The sequence below is a fragment of the Gracilinanus agilis genome, chromosome 2 (genome assembly GCF_016433145.1).
Source record: "Gracilinanus agilis isolate LMUSP501 chromosome 2, AgileGrace, whole genome shotgun sequence".
Classification (NCBI taxonomy): Eukaryota; Metazoa; Chordata; class Mammalia; order Didelphimorphia; family Didelphidae; genus Gracilinanus; species Gracilinanus agilis.
This window is the reverse complement of record NC_058131.1, coordinates 133,912,489-133,930,304: the sequence shown is the minus strand read 5'-3', so window position 1 is coordinate 133,930,304 and position 17,816 is coordinate 133,912,489. Positions and strand designations below refer to the sequence as shown.

The 17,816-nt window shown below is 34.6% G+C and overlaps 1 protein-coding gene across 2 annotated transcripts in view; it reads left to right on the top strand.

Annotated features, from left to right (window-relative positions):
* The first annotated feature begins 442 nt into the window (after positions 1-442).
* The window catches only part of TASP1 (taspase 1), a 282,501-nt gene continuing 265,127 nt past the window's right edge, over positions 443-17,816 (top strand). For both annotated transcript variants that reach the window (XM_044663409.1, XM_044663408.1), the window contains exons 1-3: positions 443-587; positions 10,802-10,869; positions 12,494-12,562. In XM_044663409.1, the coding sequence (XP_044519344.1) occupies positions 443-587; positions 10,802-10,869; positions 12,494-12,562 (282 nt within the window). The remainder of the gene's footprint in view (positions 588-10,801; positions 10,870-12,493; positions 12,563-17,816) is intronic.

Genomic DNA, 17,816 nt, shown 5'->3' with positions numbered 1-17,816 from the left:
AATATTGGGTAAAAAAAAAAGGTGACAGAAGAAACATTATTATTAGTCCATATTTTCCTATTCTTTCTTCTATGTAAAAGCCAAGAGAAAGTGATATTAAAGTTAAATTTGATAGAATAGAGGGCAATATAATATAGTGGGTGAAAAATCTACAGTATTTTAAGATAAAAAATTTTTGGGTGATAAGATTCATGCTTGATTTTCTTTTTTCTTTTTAGATGCTAGCAAATATAAATAGGTAAATAACAATTCTAATTCTAAAACAGATTTTTGTACAAAATTATCTTTTGTACAAAATTATCATGAGTTTATAATAGTAATATCTTTGGTGGTGGAAATATGTAACATCTGTGTTGGTTTTCCTTTAGGGTGATTCCTCTTCTGAATTTACTTTTCACTGGAAATATGCAATGTTTTCAATAGAAGATGGTAATTGTGGAGAATGATCATGGAGAAGGGGATGAGTTCAGCAGAAGGTCTGCCTTCCAAATCATCTCAGGTTATGGCTGTTAAGGTAACAGCCAAAGAGCATGAAACAAAATTACCCCATAAAGAGAAGCGTGTAGGATTTGTGTTGGTGCATGCAGGTAAGACATGAGAAGAGTTTGGAAGATGTTTATAATGTTGAATTATGACATGTTTGGAAGTAAACTTAAGAAATTAATTTTACATATGGTGGTGAGAGCTTCTGAAAAAAAAATTTGAAAGAAATATGGGATGGTGAATTTTTGAAATATTTAATTTAGGATATTTTATGAGTCAAATCTATAGAAAACAGAGTTTTTTCATACTCAGGAAAAATTCTTTAATCTTAGTGAGACAAAAAAATCAAGCTAGAAAGAAGGGATTTCCAAAATCATCTAGATTAGTTCCTTTGTTTTATAGAAGAGGAAAGTAGAAACCCACTGAAATGAACTATCCAAAATTATATAGCTAGTTGATACTAGAACCTAAATTAGAACCAGTTCTCTTAATTCTTAGTTGTTTTCTTTTCACTGTATTATATTTTCACTTCTGTTGTTTTGAAGTGATTTTGAAGCATACAGAAGAAATATAGACTACAGAGGTATATTAGCCTGAAGCAATGTAAAAATCCTAGCTTTATTTCCTGGGCAAATTAACTATGAATTGGTTGTTATTCTTTGCTGGTGCCTGGATTTGGGGAATTAGTGCTTCTAATACATGGTAACTTATTGGGATTGCCACATAGCCTAACTAGGACCCAGGATAGTTAACCCCTGGTGGAATCGAATATTTAATTAAGGCCATCTAATGTTTTTAAGTGAGGAATAAAAGTGAATAAAAGCACAGTCTTCCTTGTATCACCCTGGGTGCTTATGAGCACTCAAAGATATATATTACTTATATAATAATCAGTTAGACTTCCACATGGAGACAAAGTCTGAAGCCTTTGAAAGATGCTATCCAATATTCTAGCTTAGTAATGATATTTTATATTGTGTGTTTGTATATTGTGATTTGAAAGTTCATAATTGTGTTGACTACTTCTTCTTTACTAAATTCATAGTTACATATATGTGATATTGCAGAAAAGAATAAAAGACATGTCTTTGTTGTCATCTGGCTCTTTTGTTTGATAGCTTATTTTGGCAGTCTTTAGATTGGGTTTGATGGTCTTAAAAATCAAAGATGATGGGGAAGCATGGTTTGGAAATAGGACCTTTTACTGGTTTTTCAAAGGATCATAAGCTGAGGTAGAAGGGACCTTAGTTTTATGTGTTACCTAATCTAGCATGTAGACTATGTATGGATTAACTTGATTTAAAGAATTTGACAAAAGATACCCTAGTGAGAAGAGATTTATGTGTGAACTACTTCTAGTGCTTTGATTTGATTTTTAATTTTTTTTTTATACTTGATATCATATAGTGCTTTGATTTTAGAGTGGTTGTATATTTGTTTTTTCAGTGTAAGAGAGTTTGGGAACTACCAAGGGACTTCAAGAAGGCTAAATCTTGAGTGAGGCAACAACCTCAATGGATGGCAGTAACGGAGACAAGTAAGGCAGAAGTGTGCCATTTGGGGAGATATCTCAGAAAGGTGACCCTCTTTTATTTAGTAAGGTCTGGACTGTAGGATTAGATCAGACCTTCCCTTCCCTTGAATCTATACTTTTTTCCCCTAACTAGCCAAATCATGGATTAAGGGATAATGACAACTGCACTATCTGACATTGCATCACAAACATGAAATTACTGATGCCTCAGGATGTGTACCCTAAATAATCCCTGATCACAGGAATCAGGATATTAAAGCCTAAATGTTGGTAAATGTGATTAAGTTAGATGATTATTTCCAGTCAGTTATTAATGAAAGTAGATGAATTTTGTTAAGGCATAACAGAAGGATATTAGACTATGCAGTGTAGGACAATTTGTCCCTACGTGAAAAGTCAATTGGAAGATGTTTGGGGCAGACTCATCTTTTAATGGGTTAGCTATGTGGTGTAGTAGATAGAATGCCCATTTGTCTAGAGCCAGACAGAGAATTAAGTCATCTGGGTCTTTATTACTATCAGTAAAACTAGTGGAGGCGATGGAATTACAATTGAGCTATTTAAGATACTAAAAGATGATGCTCTCAGAGTACTGTGCTCTGTGAGATTAAAAATTAATATACAATATCTCCAAGTATATTTTATAAACTTTATTAATAATAACTTGAAGTAAAAGAAAATAAAAAGACAAAAGTAAAAACCTGACTAAAGCCAGTTTTCCCAGCCATGGACAGAGGAAAAGAGAGAAAGAGGGCAGGCTTACACAAACTTATAAACAACATGTGAAGATGCAACATGGATGAAAGGAAAAGGATTCTAAGTAATGTAGTTCAGGGGTTCAAGATTTTCTAATTATACAGCTCCTTATATCATCAACTGTCACTGAATTGGGTAAGATCAGTTTATGGTCCAATTCTAAAGAAGTTGGCAAGCCAAAGATTATTCAAATTACTAATGTAAGAGGGTGATTTTAGGGGATGGGACTAGATGATTAATATAGGCCAGTATCAGAAGACTTAACAGGTTTGGGAAGGCTAACAGAATCAGTGTTAATAGGGTGACTGTGGGTTGATAGACTGATAAGACCCAGTCAGGCTGAGCCTGTTCTGAGGTAACACACAGACCACTCTATAATAAGGGTTAGATGTTGGATTTATTATAATAAGAAAAGGTGGAAAGGGAATTTGGATAACCTAAACTAATAAAACTAAACTAATTAATAACTAAACTAATTAACTACCTAAACCTCCCCCTAGCCTAAAATTGTTCCCTCGTGGAAAGTCTTCAAAGTAATTTTCTACTCTGAGCCTAGCCTCTCTGATCTAAAAGATCCACAGCCCTACTCTAGCTAAGACTGCACTAAACCAAATCCCTATTTTGATGGTAATAGATGAAGTGGTCTATAGCAGGTATCTGGGCCGTGGGAAAAGATCTTGGATCCATGAGGGACCCAGACCTGATCTTACAGACAGCTGGTCCAAAAGACTCAGGATCACACCAGGAACTCAGTAGATCACAGCAAGTAGCAGGTAAGCAGGTAGGATGGGAGATTAAAGTAGTACAGACACCAAGGAAAGCAGCCAGTTGTCTCCAGTTCAAGCCAGAAAAAATAGCTCACCCTCCAGGTAACTGTCTGAACCCACTTCTTTCCAACATTTCAGAATCTTTATCCTTCTGCCACTCTCCCTTGTAGACCTGACATGCTAAAATCCTCTTCCTTATAACACTAAGCAAATGCACATTTCACTTGAGATATAAGCCGGGCTTCAGCAGTATGTATGTGAACTGTGAATTATCAGAAATGTAGGCTAGTTTTTTTCCAGTGGCAGAGGAATTAGATACCAAATTGCCAAAATTTGCTAGATTATGGGAGAAGCAAGGGAGTTCCAGAATAACATTTACTTTTAATTCATTGACCACACTAAAGCCTTTATGTGGATCACAACAAAATGTGGCAAGTCTTCAAAGAGATGAAAGTACCAGATTATCTTACTTGTCTCCTGAGGAATTTGCAGGCAAGTCAAGAAATAACAGTTAGAACCAAATATGGAATAACTGATTGGTTTAAGGTTGGAAAAGGTTGTACGTTGTTGCCTTATTGATTTAACTAATATGTGGAATATATCATGTGAAATGTCAGGTTGGATGAATCAAAAGCTGAAATTAAAGTTGCTGGGAGCAATACCAACAATCTCAGATATGCAGATGCTCCTCCTCTTACTTGTAGAAAGTGAAGAAGAATTAAGGAGCCTTTTGATAAAGGTGAATGAGTAAAGTGTGAAGTTGGCTTGAAGCTTAACATAAAAAACCAAAATAAAACAAAAAACCTAAGATCTTGGCATCTTGGTCCCATCATTTCCTGGAAAATAGAGGAAGAAGAAATGGAATCAGAATCAGATTTTATATTCTCGAACTCAAAGATCACTGCAGATGGCTACTACAACTATGAATTTAAAAGATGCTTGCTACTTGGAAGGAAAGCTATGGCACATTTGGAAAACATACTTAAAAGTAGAAACAATTTGCTGATAAAAGTCCATATAGTTAAAGTTTTGGCTTTTCCAGTAACAATATATGACTATGAAAGTTGTACTATTAAGAAATTTGAGCAGGGCAGAATTGATAGTTCTGAACTATGTTGCTGGAGAATACTTTTGAGAGTCTTTTGGACAGCAGGGAGATCAAATCAGTCAATATTTAAAGAAATTAATTCAGACTATTTACTGGAATGTCAAATTCTGAAACAGAAGCTTAAATCTTTTGACCACATGATGAGAAGACAGGACTCATTGGAAAAGCCCCTGATGTTGGGAAAGATTGATGACAGAGGATGAGATGGATAGATAATGTAATGGAAACAATGAACATGAACTTGGACTTTGAGACTTTGACTTTGAGAGATAGAGGAGATGGAAGGCCTCCATGCTATGATCCATAGGGTCACAAAGAGTTGGACTTGACTGAACATTATTTATTGTTAATGAAATGTCATTTTGAGGTATAACTGGGCTAGAATATGGTTGGTTTTCCCCTTGTACCTAAGTAGGAAAATGTTCTTAAATGCCCTTTATCAAAGAGAAATAAAAATAAACTGTTCATAGTTTTTGAGAATTAATTAAGTAATCTCTGGAACAAAGTTTTTATTAAGGAGGGAGAACCTTTTTTTATGGGAATGGTAAATATACTAAGGTAATTAATAGCCCACCTTTTTATAAGTACCTCATAGTTTACAAAATGCTTTCTTTACAACAACCCTGTGATTTCTTATATAATAGAAATAGAAGTATTCCTCATTTACAGATGCTTACTGAGGCTCAGCAAAGTTAAATGCTAATTAAAATTTAGAAGTTCAAATGCTTGTTAAAAGTTAAACCTAGGTCTCATGACACTAAGTCCAAAGTTCTTTCTATTGTCCAGCATTGCTTTTCTGATAGCAGGAAAAGTTCTTACCTGAGCTTCTAAGTTTAAGTTGAATTGCTTCTCTGCCTTTGGGATAGGTGATAAACTTGTGAAGAGACTTTGAGCTCTCTCAATGCCCATATTAATGAACTCTGCTTTCTTTCAGAAGCACCTTAGCAACTACCAACTAATAATCTTGAGTTTGATAGATTAGATTTTTCTTCAATGAAATAATGATAGCTGGCATTCATAACACTTTAAAATTTACAAAAGTACTGTAATAGTTCAAATTAAATTATGAGGCTGCTAGTAGCTTTAGAAGCTTTATTATTTTAAAATGGTATAAGGATGATTTTAGAAAATAAATATTGTTTTATTAGTATAAAGATAAGAAGTAGAGAAGCTGGCTTGAGGAAGAATTGGGGTTTCAGGTAGAGTGGAGAGAGAGTGTTAATTTCAACTGGTGGCAGTTATAACCGTTATTCTGACAGTTTCACTGGCTGAGTGTGGCATTCCAGGAGGCGGCTTCTGGCAGTCAACAGAGCCACAGGCAGCTTCTTTCTCTCTCAGAGCTGGAGAAGGTAACATCTTTGCCTCTCTCTCTCTCTCTCTCTCTCTCTCTCTCTCTCTCTCTGAGTGAAAGACCTGAAGGAGGGGAGTGTTTTCTTTTCAGCTTGGGAAGCACTATTCATTTATCCGTTACTGTCTATAGATTGGTTAAAGTGTGAAAAGAACAAATAAAACCCGGTCTTTGGTTTGGAGTCCAAACTTTGGACTCTGAGACTGTTAAGGCTCAGAGTCCAAACCTGATTCTTGTGGAGACTCAACCAGCTAGCCTTGGTTATCTTTGTAACTTAAAGGCGAAGTTAAGAGTTAAGTGGTTAGGTTTATTTAGACTAATATAAATTTGGTTAGTTAGATCAGGGAGGATTAGCATATCCTGTGAATCACAAGAGAATCAGTTCCTTGTGGGACCTGAGAGTTTATTTGGGAAGAATTAGAATCCCTTAGAATTAGAAAATCCTTTTTCCTTTACATATATTTAAATAGTTTATTTTTCATAAACAAGAGTCTCTTTAGCATATTCCTTGCACCTTCCATTGCTCACCTAATATTATTTTTACAGTAGTGATAGTAAAGAGAGGGAAATGTATAAAAGAGGCAAAGAGTTGCTTAGCTTAATACCCTTGTTTGCTGATTGATGAATTGAAGCTCATCACTGACAGGGGTTCCTTCAGGTTCCAAGCTCCAGCCACAAGAGCCTGAGAATGATCTCACCTTATAAGCAATTTTCTTCACCCACTAGCTATCCCATGTCACATCTTAGGAACCGATCATAGTTCCTTAATTTGCCTGGCACCACCCAGAGGGGGTGTTGCTGTAGAATCAGTTTCTCCTCTCATTGGTTTCAACTTTCTTTCTCTGAGAGTTTCTCTATACTTGCACATCTCAATGGTAAAGGATCTTCAAGTCCCTGGTTGATGAGGTGAAATAAAGCGACATAATGGGGAGATGAATTCCCTTCCCTCAATACTTTACATATATTATTCCATTTCAGCTTTATGGTAGTGACTACAGATTTCTTTACAGAGATGAGGAACCTGAGCTGAGAGATATTAAAAAGTATAGTCCTAGGTGCATATTAGTCAAAGTCAGAATTTGACAGATTTTTCCTAATTCCAAGCCCAATAGACTATCCACTGTACTACACTGTTCAGAATACTTGGCCCTGTCATCTCCTAAAATAGCTTGTCTTTAATCCTGCAGTCCCATAAGGCTCTCAAATTATATCTCTCTTCTGCTGCCAAATTCTGGAAAATATAATCTGTAATCCCTACCTCTACTTTTCCAGAATCCAATCAGTTCTCAACTCTAAAATCTGACTTCTGACTCCACCTTTTTACTCTTAACTGCTCTTTCAAAAGTTTTCCATTATGAACTCTTAATTGTAAATCTAATACATATCCTTGTCTCAGTTTTGGTCCAGCTTGGACTTTTTTTTGCATCAATACTGTTCATCTTCTTTCATATGCTTTTCTCTTATTTTGATTTTCACAACATTCCTCTCTACTGGTATGCTTAACTGTCTGATCTTCCTTAATTTCCTTAACTGTTTCATAGTGTTCCATCTGAGTTTTCGGTTTTATTGTTCTTCAAGGATCTAGGGCAGTGATGGTGAACCTATGGTACAAGTGCCAAAGATGGCACACCTAGCACTCTGTGTGGGCACATAGCCCTCCTCCCAGTTCCTTACTAGAAAGGCAGAAGGACTTAGCTGGAGCTGTTACACACGCCCTCTCCACTGTGCTTCCCCACCCTTCTGCCCAGCAGCCAATGTGAGTTCACAGGTAAGGTAGGAGGCTCACAGGTGGCAGAGCTGGAGGGGAGAGGAGCACTGGAGCCACTCCTCTCTCCCTCTCTACACTTGCTGAGGACATTCCTTACATCACCACCTCTCTGCCCAGCAGTCCATTGGGAGTGCTTTCTCCCTCCCTTGTGTTGGGGTAAAGGAGAGGGCAGGGCACGCCTGGCACTTGGTGGGGGGAGGAGCACAGCACAAAGTCTTTGGAGGGAACAGGCAAGGCAGTTGGTCTCAGGGATGGGGTGAGAGCTGGGCTGGCACCGTCATTGCTCTAGGGGCTTCTCTTTTTTGTTCATATTTTTTTTTAACTTTTAATAAATAGTTTTATTAAAGAAAACAATAACAATAATGATAATGATAATGAGATGCCATAGGAAAACTATGGGATACAGTAAAAGCAGAAAAGGAAAATTTTGTATCGCTGACCCTCTCATAACCCCCTATTTTTTTTTTGTTCATATTTTTAATCTTAAAATTGATACTATCAGTTCCAAGGCAGAAGATCCATAAGGGCTAGGCAGTTGGGGTTAAGTGACTTGCCCAGGAGGGTCACACTGCTAGAAAGTATCTGAGGCTAGATTTGAACCCTGGACTTCCCCACTCTAGGCCTGGCTTTTTATTTGCTGAGACCCCCAGCTACCTCAAAGTCTTCTCTTCTTTTCCTGCATTCTTGTCTTTTGATGCAAAGGGTCAGATTATCATGTCACATTTCTAACTGCCATCTCTTAATCTCTGTTCCTAGATTTTTAATTGTGTTTTGACATCCTCACATAGATATTTTCCTGGCATCTTAATCTTAATTTTATATAGACCCGAACTCATTATCTTAACTCTAAACCGAGTTCTCCTTTTGACTTTCCTCTTTCTGTTGACACTGCCATACTCCTAGTTATACATATTTTAAACCTGTGGGTTACCTCAGACTTACTTTTGCTTTGCCCATCATATCTCATCAATTGCTTAATTTTCTTATTGCCTTTATTCTACCCTTTCCTACCTCTTTTTATCTTTAATCTAGTTCAAGTTTTTCTCATATCTTATGTAGATTACTTTTAGCCTTAAATAGTCCCCCTGTCTCTAGACTCTCCTCACTACACCATCCTTCACAACTTTTCAAAATAATCTTTCTAATGTATAAGTCTAACCATTTTAGTCCTATTCAGAAATCTTCATTGGTTTATATAGTAAGAAAAAAAAGTGAACTTCCTTGTTTCTGAATATTTCAGCCTCATTTCACATTACTCCCCTTCATAAATATAATGTGTTCCAGCCAGAATGGACTATTTTCATTCTTTGGTCTAGTACTGCTTTTTCCTGACCCATGTGTTGTGAAGCCTATTCTCATTGCCTTGGAATATAATTCCTCTTCAGCCCCTTCTTGGCTGAATTTTTTTCTCTAATATCCATTAGGTCTTCCTTTATCCTACCTTGTCCTCACCAGGGTGAAATTATTCTCTCCTTTCTCAAATTTACCTTGAATATGTTAGATTTTGTCTTTGTCCCAGTCACACTTTACATTGTATTTGTACTAAATGTATTGTGTATATATTGTACCTATCTTTCCCTCAGCTGTTAGACAGTAAGCTGCTTGAAACTTAGAACTATATAATTTTTTTTAACATTTATTAATATTCATTTTTTAGAAAAGTTAACATGGTTACATGATTCATGCTTTTACTTTCCCCTTCTCCTCCTCAAACATATCCTCTCTCTGATGCGCATTTCCACTGGTCTTAATATGTGTCATCTATCAACACCCACTTCCATATTATTGATAGTTGCATTGGAGTGGTCTTTTCAGGTCTACATCCCCAATCATGTCTCCATTAACTCATGTGTTCAAACAATTATTTTTCTTCTGTGTTTCCACTCCTGTAGTTCTTCCTCTGAATGTGGGTAGCATTCTTTTCCATAAATCCCTCAGAATTGTCCTGGGTCATTGCATTGCTGCTAGTACAGAGGTCCATTACATTCTATTTTACCACAGTGTATTGGTCTCTGTGTACAATGTTCTTCTGGCTCAGCTCCTTTCATTCTGCATCAATTCCTGGAGGTCATTCCAGTTCACATGGAATTACTCCAGGTTATTATTCCTTTGAGCACAATAGTATTCCATCACCAGCATATACCACAGTTTGTTCAGCCATTCCCCAATTGAAGGGCATACCCATATTTTCCAGTTTTTTGCTACCACAAAAAGCTATAAATATTTTTGTACAAATCTGTTTATCTATGATCTCTTTGGGGTACAAACCCAACAATGGTATGGCTGGATCAAAGGGCAGGCATTCTTTTATAGCCCTTTGAGCATGAACTATATAATTTTTTAAAAAATTCCAGCCCCTAGCACAATACTTTACACATATTGGGCACTTAATAATGGCTATTGACATGATTTGATTTGCGGTTGTATCCTGGTACACTGAAAGTACTGGGGAGGTGACTTGGTGGAAGGAAGACTGGATTTGGAGTTAGGTGACTTAGGTTGAGACTCTAGATCTGACATCTGATTATGTGAGTTCTTTGTTTTTCTGAGCCTAGTTTCTTCATTTATAAAATGAGCTTGATATACTTCTATTTTCTCAGAGCTGTTTGTAGGAAAGTACTTTGTAAATCTTAGTATAGGTGAGGAGTTGTATCTTTGATTTAATTGGCTTAGCAAACACCTGGTAAGGGGCAAGTTTCCTCCACAAACTTGTCATTTGTCTGCAGCTTACAGGTTTAGAGAATTGTCTTGGGCCCTGAGAATTTAAGTTATTTGACTGGGTTAAGCAGCTGGTATGTCAGAGGTGGGTCTTGATTTTAAGTCTTCCTGATTCAAAGGCCAGAACTATCTGCTATGCTGATTCCTCTCTAGAGAGATATGAATATAATATAATATTCAAGACATTGTTTATGCTTATTTTTCTGTAATTATTACTGGAAGGTCTTAGAGAGATAATTAATTTTGAAAGCACCGTTTATACAATTTGAACTGTTTGATACTTTAATGATGGAATATTGCTCAATATTCTTTCCTATAGGTGCAGGTTATCACTCTGAATCCAAAGCTAAAGAATATAAACATGTGTGCAAAAGAGCTTGCCAAAAGGTATGAACAGATTTTCTATTTTAAAGCTTTTCTGTTTTGTATATAGCTAAATTGTTTCCCTTGAAATTAAATTTACTAGGACTTTATGAAACATTTTGGGTTTCTTCCATAAAGTTGTTTTGCTCATATTTGTGGGACTTTATTTCAAATCCTGGTTCTTTTACCCCTGGATTAAAGTATGTGTTTTTGGAATTGATTTATTGCTTTAGGCTCCCTCCTCACCTCTTGTACATTAATAGGCCCACATATCCTTCTGTAACAGTCTGGAAAAACATGAAAATCTGTAAAAGTGGTAGGGAAAGCAGATCCAAAGCATTTACTCTGTATTCCCCTGAAGGATATTACCCCAAAAAAAAAAAAAAAGAATTAAAAGAGGTGATTACGTTTGTGAAATTATTCTGTATTTTTCCTTTTGTTTCTCATCACTTAGTTTGTACCATAGCAACCTCATTCAGTTGTTTTAACTATTCACTTTCCTCAGTTGTAATTTTTCCTATGGTTTTTGAGATTTTACTGTTTTTTAAAAAAATGTAAATCGTTGAATGCTTAACATGAGTTATTGGATCATATTAGAAGAATTATTGTATTTGTTTTCATTTTGATCTTTATACTATTTTCACAAGCACGTTTCCCAATAATTTTTATGCAAATGATGCTAATTAGATATACTAAATGAAATAAATATTAATTTCTTGGCCTTGTCTCATTTACAGAGACTGACATTGTCATTATAGCATATTGAAGACAGATATCTTTTGCTCTGATTGAAATCTAGTATGTAAATTTTGAATAAAATAATTACTATTGATTTTATTCTTTTTTTTATAGGGAGTATATGAAATGGTAAAGATGAAGGTGGGGAGTTGTAACTTTTTGTAATGCTACTAAAACTATCTTTTACTTTTTAACTCATGTCTCAAATTCAAGCATGTATTTATTATCTTGAGTCACATATTATCTGAGGGAATTATACTTAAGAAATATTATAATCTATATATTATGTTCACTTTTAGAGAAATATAGAACTGTAGAATTTTATAGCTGGAGAGGACCTTACAGGATACTCTAATCCAACCCCTTTATTTTACACCTAAGTTCAGTTGAAAAATTGTTAATGCCCTTGGTTAGAGACACATTTATTATAATTCTTATTTTTATAACATACCATGCTTACATTTTAAAAGTAGCTATATCTCATTAAAATGTTCTTTATTATCTGAAGATCTTGTAGCAATAAAAAGTTCTGACTTAATTTTCACGTACAAATTTTAGGGATATAAATGTTTTTTTTTTTTAAATTTAAATTGAGTCACCAAGTATGAGATAGGAAAATCACATTATTTTATGATTTCATATTGTTTCAATTTATACTTATTCAACTTCATGTTCAGTATGATATAATGGAAAGTGCATTGGCATAGGAGTCAAGAGTTAGGATTGAATCTTAACTTCACCTGTCCATGTGACCTTAGTGTTACAGTTTAATCATCTATAAAATGAAAATTAGCCTAGATTTCTGAGGGCCCATCCAGCTCTTCAATCTACAAATCTTAAGTTTTAAGAAAATTTATTGATGTCATTAAGTCAGTTTTTTAAATGAAGTTGCTACCTACTTTTTCTGCAGGCTATTGAACAACTACAGGCTGGTGCCCTAGCAACAGACGCAGTGACTGCAGCTCTAGTTGAACTAGAGGTATTTCTTAATTTCTTTAAGATATTTATGTTTTATTAAAAATTTCTTTCTGTACTATATTGCTAAGTAATATATTTACATTGTTAGTAAATTATTTAAATAGCTTTTGCTATCAATTTCAAAAGCAAATATAACTTTATTTTTATAAAATGTGCTAGGTAGAATCCTTCATGCTGGTAGGTTTGTTTCAGTGACTTGTTTTTTTATTAAAAATAAATTAAAAGTTAATTGTTTAAAAAAATAATGATTGCAACAAATATAAAGAATGAAAATTTAAAAATGAAATTTCAAATAAAACCATAAAATCTATGCTATTTACTTTTTGGTAAAACAAGCAAACAATCCCCCTCCCCCCCAATAATTAATAATAGCAACTTAATTTGATCTATGTTCCCTTCTTTTTTCTGATTATATTATCAACATGGTTTTGATATTTAAAGAAATATAGTTAGTATCAACGTTTCTGGTTTTTTAGTTGAAAATAATGGTACTTTTTGGTTTTATATTGATACTTCAAAGATTATATTAAGGAAAAATCCTAATTATTTGCTTTTAGTATTTTAAATATAAATGGTGGTTGTAGTTTGTTCAAGGTCCTTCCTGTATAGATTATAGGATATTTAAATTTTTTTATTGTTAATGTGACCTCACATTTTATTAATATTAATTGTATTTGCATTCCTGATATATGTCTGCTTGTAGCTATCTTATTTATCTATCTATCTATCTCCTGCTTTGTTGTGTAGTATTTAAATTAATGTCCAATACTTCAAGTATTATATTTTATAAAGTTTATTATCTAACAAAATAGAACCGCGTGACTAAATTTTTCTACCTGCTCAAAAAGCCCGCTCCACCAAAGCCGCAACAGGAAGACAAGAGCACGAGAGATGGAACTCCACAGAATTTATATCCTGTCTACGTCAGCACGTAAGGACAGGAAGAGAGTGGGGTGCTGGGAATTGTAGTTTTTTTTTTAGGGTAACAGATTCTAATTACACAGTCCCCCCTGAGATCTTTTGGGAGACTAGTCTCCCCAGTGGATCATGTAAAATAATATTGCAATAATTTGGGGATAAAAGGGAAAGAGAACAAAACCAATGATTGTTAGGCACATTGACAAAAAGCAAAATTGTTTATTTAAAACAAATGCATTCAACCCCCCACAGTTCAATTTCACTATATCCCAAAGTTCATTCTGGATCTTTTGGTGTGCAGTGTGAGATTTTTGCAGGCATCTTTATGGTGCCTTCTCCAAGCAGTTCACTTCCTGGATTTTGGGAGGCAGCAAGTTTCTTATCCTAAAATTACTCTCAAACAAGAAAAACTTGTATAAAACTAGAATTTTAGACATTTATATAATCTCCCCTGAGGAGCATATTGACAAACACAAGTATCAACTCAGGATACATTAATAATTTTCACTAAGAAAACAGCTTCCTGGGTAATTCTCCCTTCTTGAGAGCCATCCAGAGGTGCCACTCCCCCTAGGAAAACCTTCCCACCTCCTGGATGAGACTGTAACAGCCGTATATAGCATGTCTTTATATGTCTCATCCATTACATTTTTATAAATGCAGAGGTGGGAATTATAATAGTGCTATAGCACTTCAGTTAAACTACTAAATGGACCCTTACCTCTTGTTACAAACAACTCAAAGGTACTTTTATAATGATATTTTCTCCAGTCCAGTAATATGGGGAGGTACAAATAAAGACAGTGTAACAGCACATATAGTTCTTTGCCAAAACACAGTAGCTTAAAGTGAAATATTGTAACAGAACTTAACAAACAAAATAAAATCTTAAAACAAGCAATCAGCAAATATATGTGACAAGATAGAGGCACTGAATTCAAGAATCTTTTTTTTTTTTTTCAATTCTGATACAGAGAATTCCATATAACAGTAGAGTCTGAAAAGGCTTAAAAAATTTCACCTCCAGATTTTTTAAAGTTCCTGCCCCTCCACAGTATCATCATCCATCTAGTTTCCTTTGGTCACACCTCTGGGATCTCCCATAGTGAAGGAGAATTCCACACTGAGCACTGTGTTGAGGAATCCCATATTGGATGTGTTGTAGAGACTGGGCAGACCAGAATGGCAAGGGGGTATAGGAATATGAATTTCTCCCCTGAATTTTAGAATTATTAAAGCTAATTACAAGGACCAGTACACCTAGGAACAGTAGGAAGAAAAGATTCTAAAACTGGGAGCTCTTTGAGATGGGTAATGCACTGCTCTTTCATAGAATGGGCCATGTTTGCAATTCTGCTTCCTATCTCTAGTTTAGAAGAGTAACCTTCCTTCCCCTCCTCCCAGGGGTAAAAAACGCCAGGGAGTAGCTTGCTTTTCACCTGCCATGTGGACAGGAAGTTAAGAGGGTAGAAGTGTCTCATCTGGTAAAAGCCCATTAAGAGGCTAATTATTGCCTAAGAGAAACACATCCTGGCTTCCAAGGCAAGCAGTAAGCAAGCACTCAGGTGTTGGCATTATAAGGGAAAGAGGAATTTATACTTTCTCAACTTCTCTGAGATTGGCTCCAAGGACTCCCAGCTTGTGTGTTCTAAAATAGGCAACAATCAGGAGCAGTAGGAGGCAGTAGTAGCAAGTCTGGGACCAGCCAGCAAGTTAGCAACAGGAGGAGAATTGGCAGTAGCAGGCCAGCAGCAGGGAAACTGAAGAGAGTCCCCATCAGGAGAAACATGGTGTCTTTTCAGACTAATCTACTCTGGGAGAATTAAAGGTTCTAAACCCCATTTCTATGGTTGCCATAAATGTAGAATTTAAATTGATGTTCAATACTTCAGGTATTATATTTTATAAAGTTTATTATCCAACAAAATACAACCACGTGACTAAGTTTTTCTAACTACTCAAAAAGGTCACTCCACCAAAACTGTGACAGGAAGACAAGAGTGTGAGAGACAAAACTCCACAGAATTTATGTACTGATAACGTCAGCACATAATGACAGGGGGAGAATGGAGTGCTGGGAATCTTAATTTTTTTTAGGGTAACAGATTCTAATTACATAGTTAACTCCAAATATTTTCTTCAACATTTTCCATTGAGAATCATAATCTTGGCAGATAGTTTTCTTCATTTTTTCTCTCCAGATTAGGGATTGAAATCACATTTACTCCATAAAAGAATTAGACAGCATATTTTATACAGAATCAATTTATATGTTTGTGTGTGTGTATGTACTTATATTTTTGTAGAAAGTATTTGATTTCTCAAATTCATAACCCTACAGTTGTATGTAGTAGTCTGTGATGACAAGAGCAAAAGAAAGTGTAAAAGATCTCTACCCTTTTTCATTGCTTTTTTTGCTTCTTTGATTTTTCTCCCTAATTTTGACAGTTCACTTTGTAAGCTATTAATCTGGGTTCTGGTTTTTTAAAACATCTTTTGGTTTTATTTATTTTGTTCATTTTTCATTTTTATGAATTTATGCTTTCATTGTTGTGTTCTATATACCCTCTTCTTACCTTTCCTATGTTGCTGTGTTAATTTTCTAATTTCTTTAATGCAGACTTGATTGAATTTCTCTTTCACTCTTATGAATGTATTTTGTGCTCTAAATTTGCTTCTGAGTATTGCTTAAGTAATAGCCCATAGATTTTGCTATGTATCAGTTGTATAATCATTATTTTTGAAGTAACCTCTTTTTTTTCTTAATATCTCTTTCTGGATTTTATAATCCAGATATTGTTCAGTAAATAAGTTTTAAATTTCTATGTATACCTATGTTTTCATCATTTTGTTTAAACTTCCTGTGATCCAGAAATAAAAGATTCAAAATGTTTTTTCCCTTAGGTATTTACTGCTCAAGAATATTATTAATTTTTATGTGGGTTTTTCATGTGTTTGTAAAATAATGCATATTAGGTATTATATAATTAGGATTTGCTCCCCAGAACTCTAAATTCCAGCTTCCCATGTTCCCTCTCATGTTATATTGGTAATGTAGGGAGGATATAGTTTTGTGTGATCCTACCCCTCTCTCTCTTTTCCCACCAATGAGACTGGGAAAGCTTTCTTTACTAAGGCTTTTATTTTTGTCCTTTCATTTCTTTTACTTCAAGTGATTATTAATATTAATACTAATAATATTAATATATCATAAAACATAATACTTGGAGTTATTGTATATTAATTTTATTCTTACAGTATTTTATATTATCTCTCTAGTCCAGTTTATTTAGCATTGATCAAAATAATGGCTTTTTATTTCTTTTAAAAATTCTATTGGTGGTATGTTAAAATCTAGTATTATTGATTTTCTATTTCTTCTTGAAGACAGAACTTATTAAACCATAGTTACTTTTAATCACTTTTTCGGGAGTCTTAAAATAAAAACTAACCACAAAGTAAATGTATTTCTATTTAGCTCATGCCTAAGATTTCTGGCATTTGGGAAGATTTTTGTATTTGTCTTTGTAATTCTGAATTATGACAATGTGTTTCGTTGTGCTGCATTTTGGATTTCTTCTTTTGGAGATTTTTTATATTTTTTTGTATTTTTGCTGATTTTTCTAGTAGTAAGAAATTTTCATCTATAATTTCTGACATGTTGTAATTGGATTTTTCTTATTTCCCATGGTTCCACAATTCTGAGATTACTTTGAGCTGTTTTCTAAATTTACTATTTTATATGCCTTATTTCAAAATCTTTTTGTTTTACTTTTTATTTTCTTAGTCTTTTCCCTTTGTTGTTTTTTGCATGTCTTCTGTTCTGCCTTAAGTGCTTTTCAGTGCATGAAAAAAAAGAATTTTAGATTCCGTATATTTTCCATTTTGCCGAGTTTTGTTATCTTCTTCTTTGATTTTGTTTTAGACATGTTCTTTCTCCTTTTATCTTTTTGAGCATATCCCTTAACTTTTTAAATGTATGTTTTGGATTTTCTTCTTTTGCTGTGGTTGCTATTTTTGAATTTTTGAGTTGACCTTTTTTCTCCTTGTTTTTTTATTTCATACTTAAAAAAATTATATCTGACCTCATCTCCCATTTGTTTATTAGCTTTTTTTAAAATTTTTTTATTTTAAACCCTTATTTTCTGTGTATTGACTTATAGGTGGAAGAGTGGTAAGTGTAGGCAATGGAGGTCAAGTGACTTGACCAGGGTCACACAGCTGAGAAGTGTCTGAGGCCGGATTTGAACCTAGGACCTCCCGTCTCTAAGCCTGACTCTCATTCCACTGAGCTACCCAGCTGCCCCTGTTTATTAGCTTTTTGATGAATTTGTGTT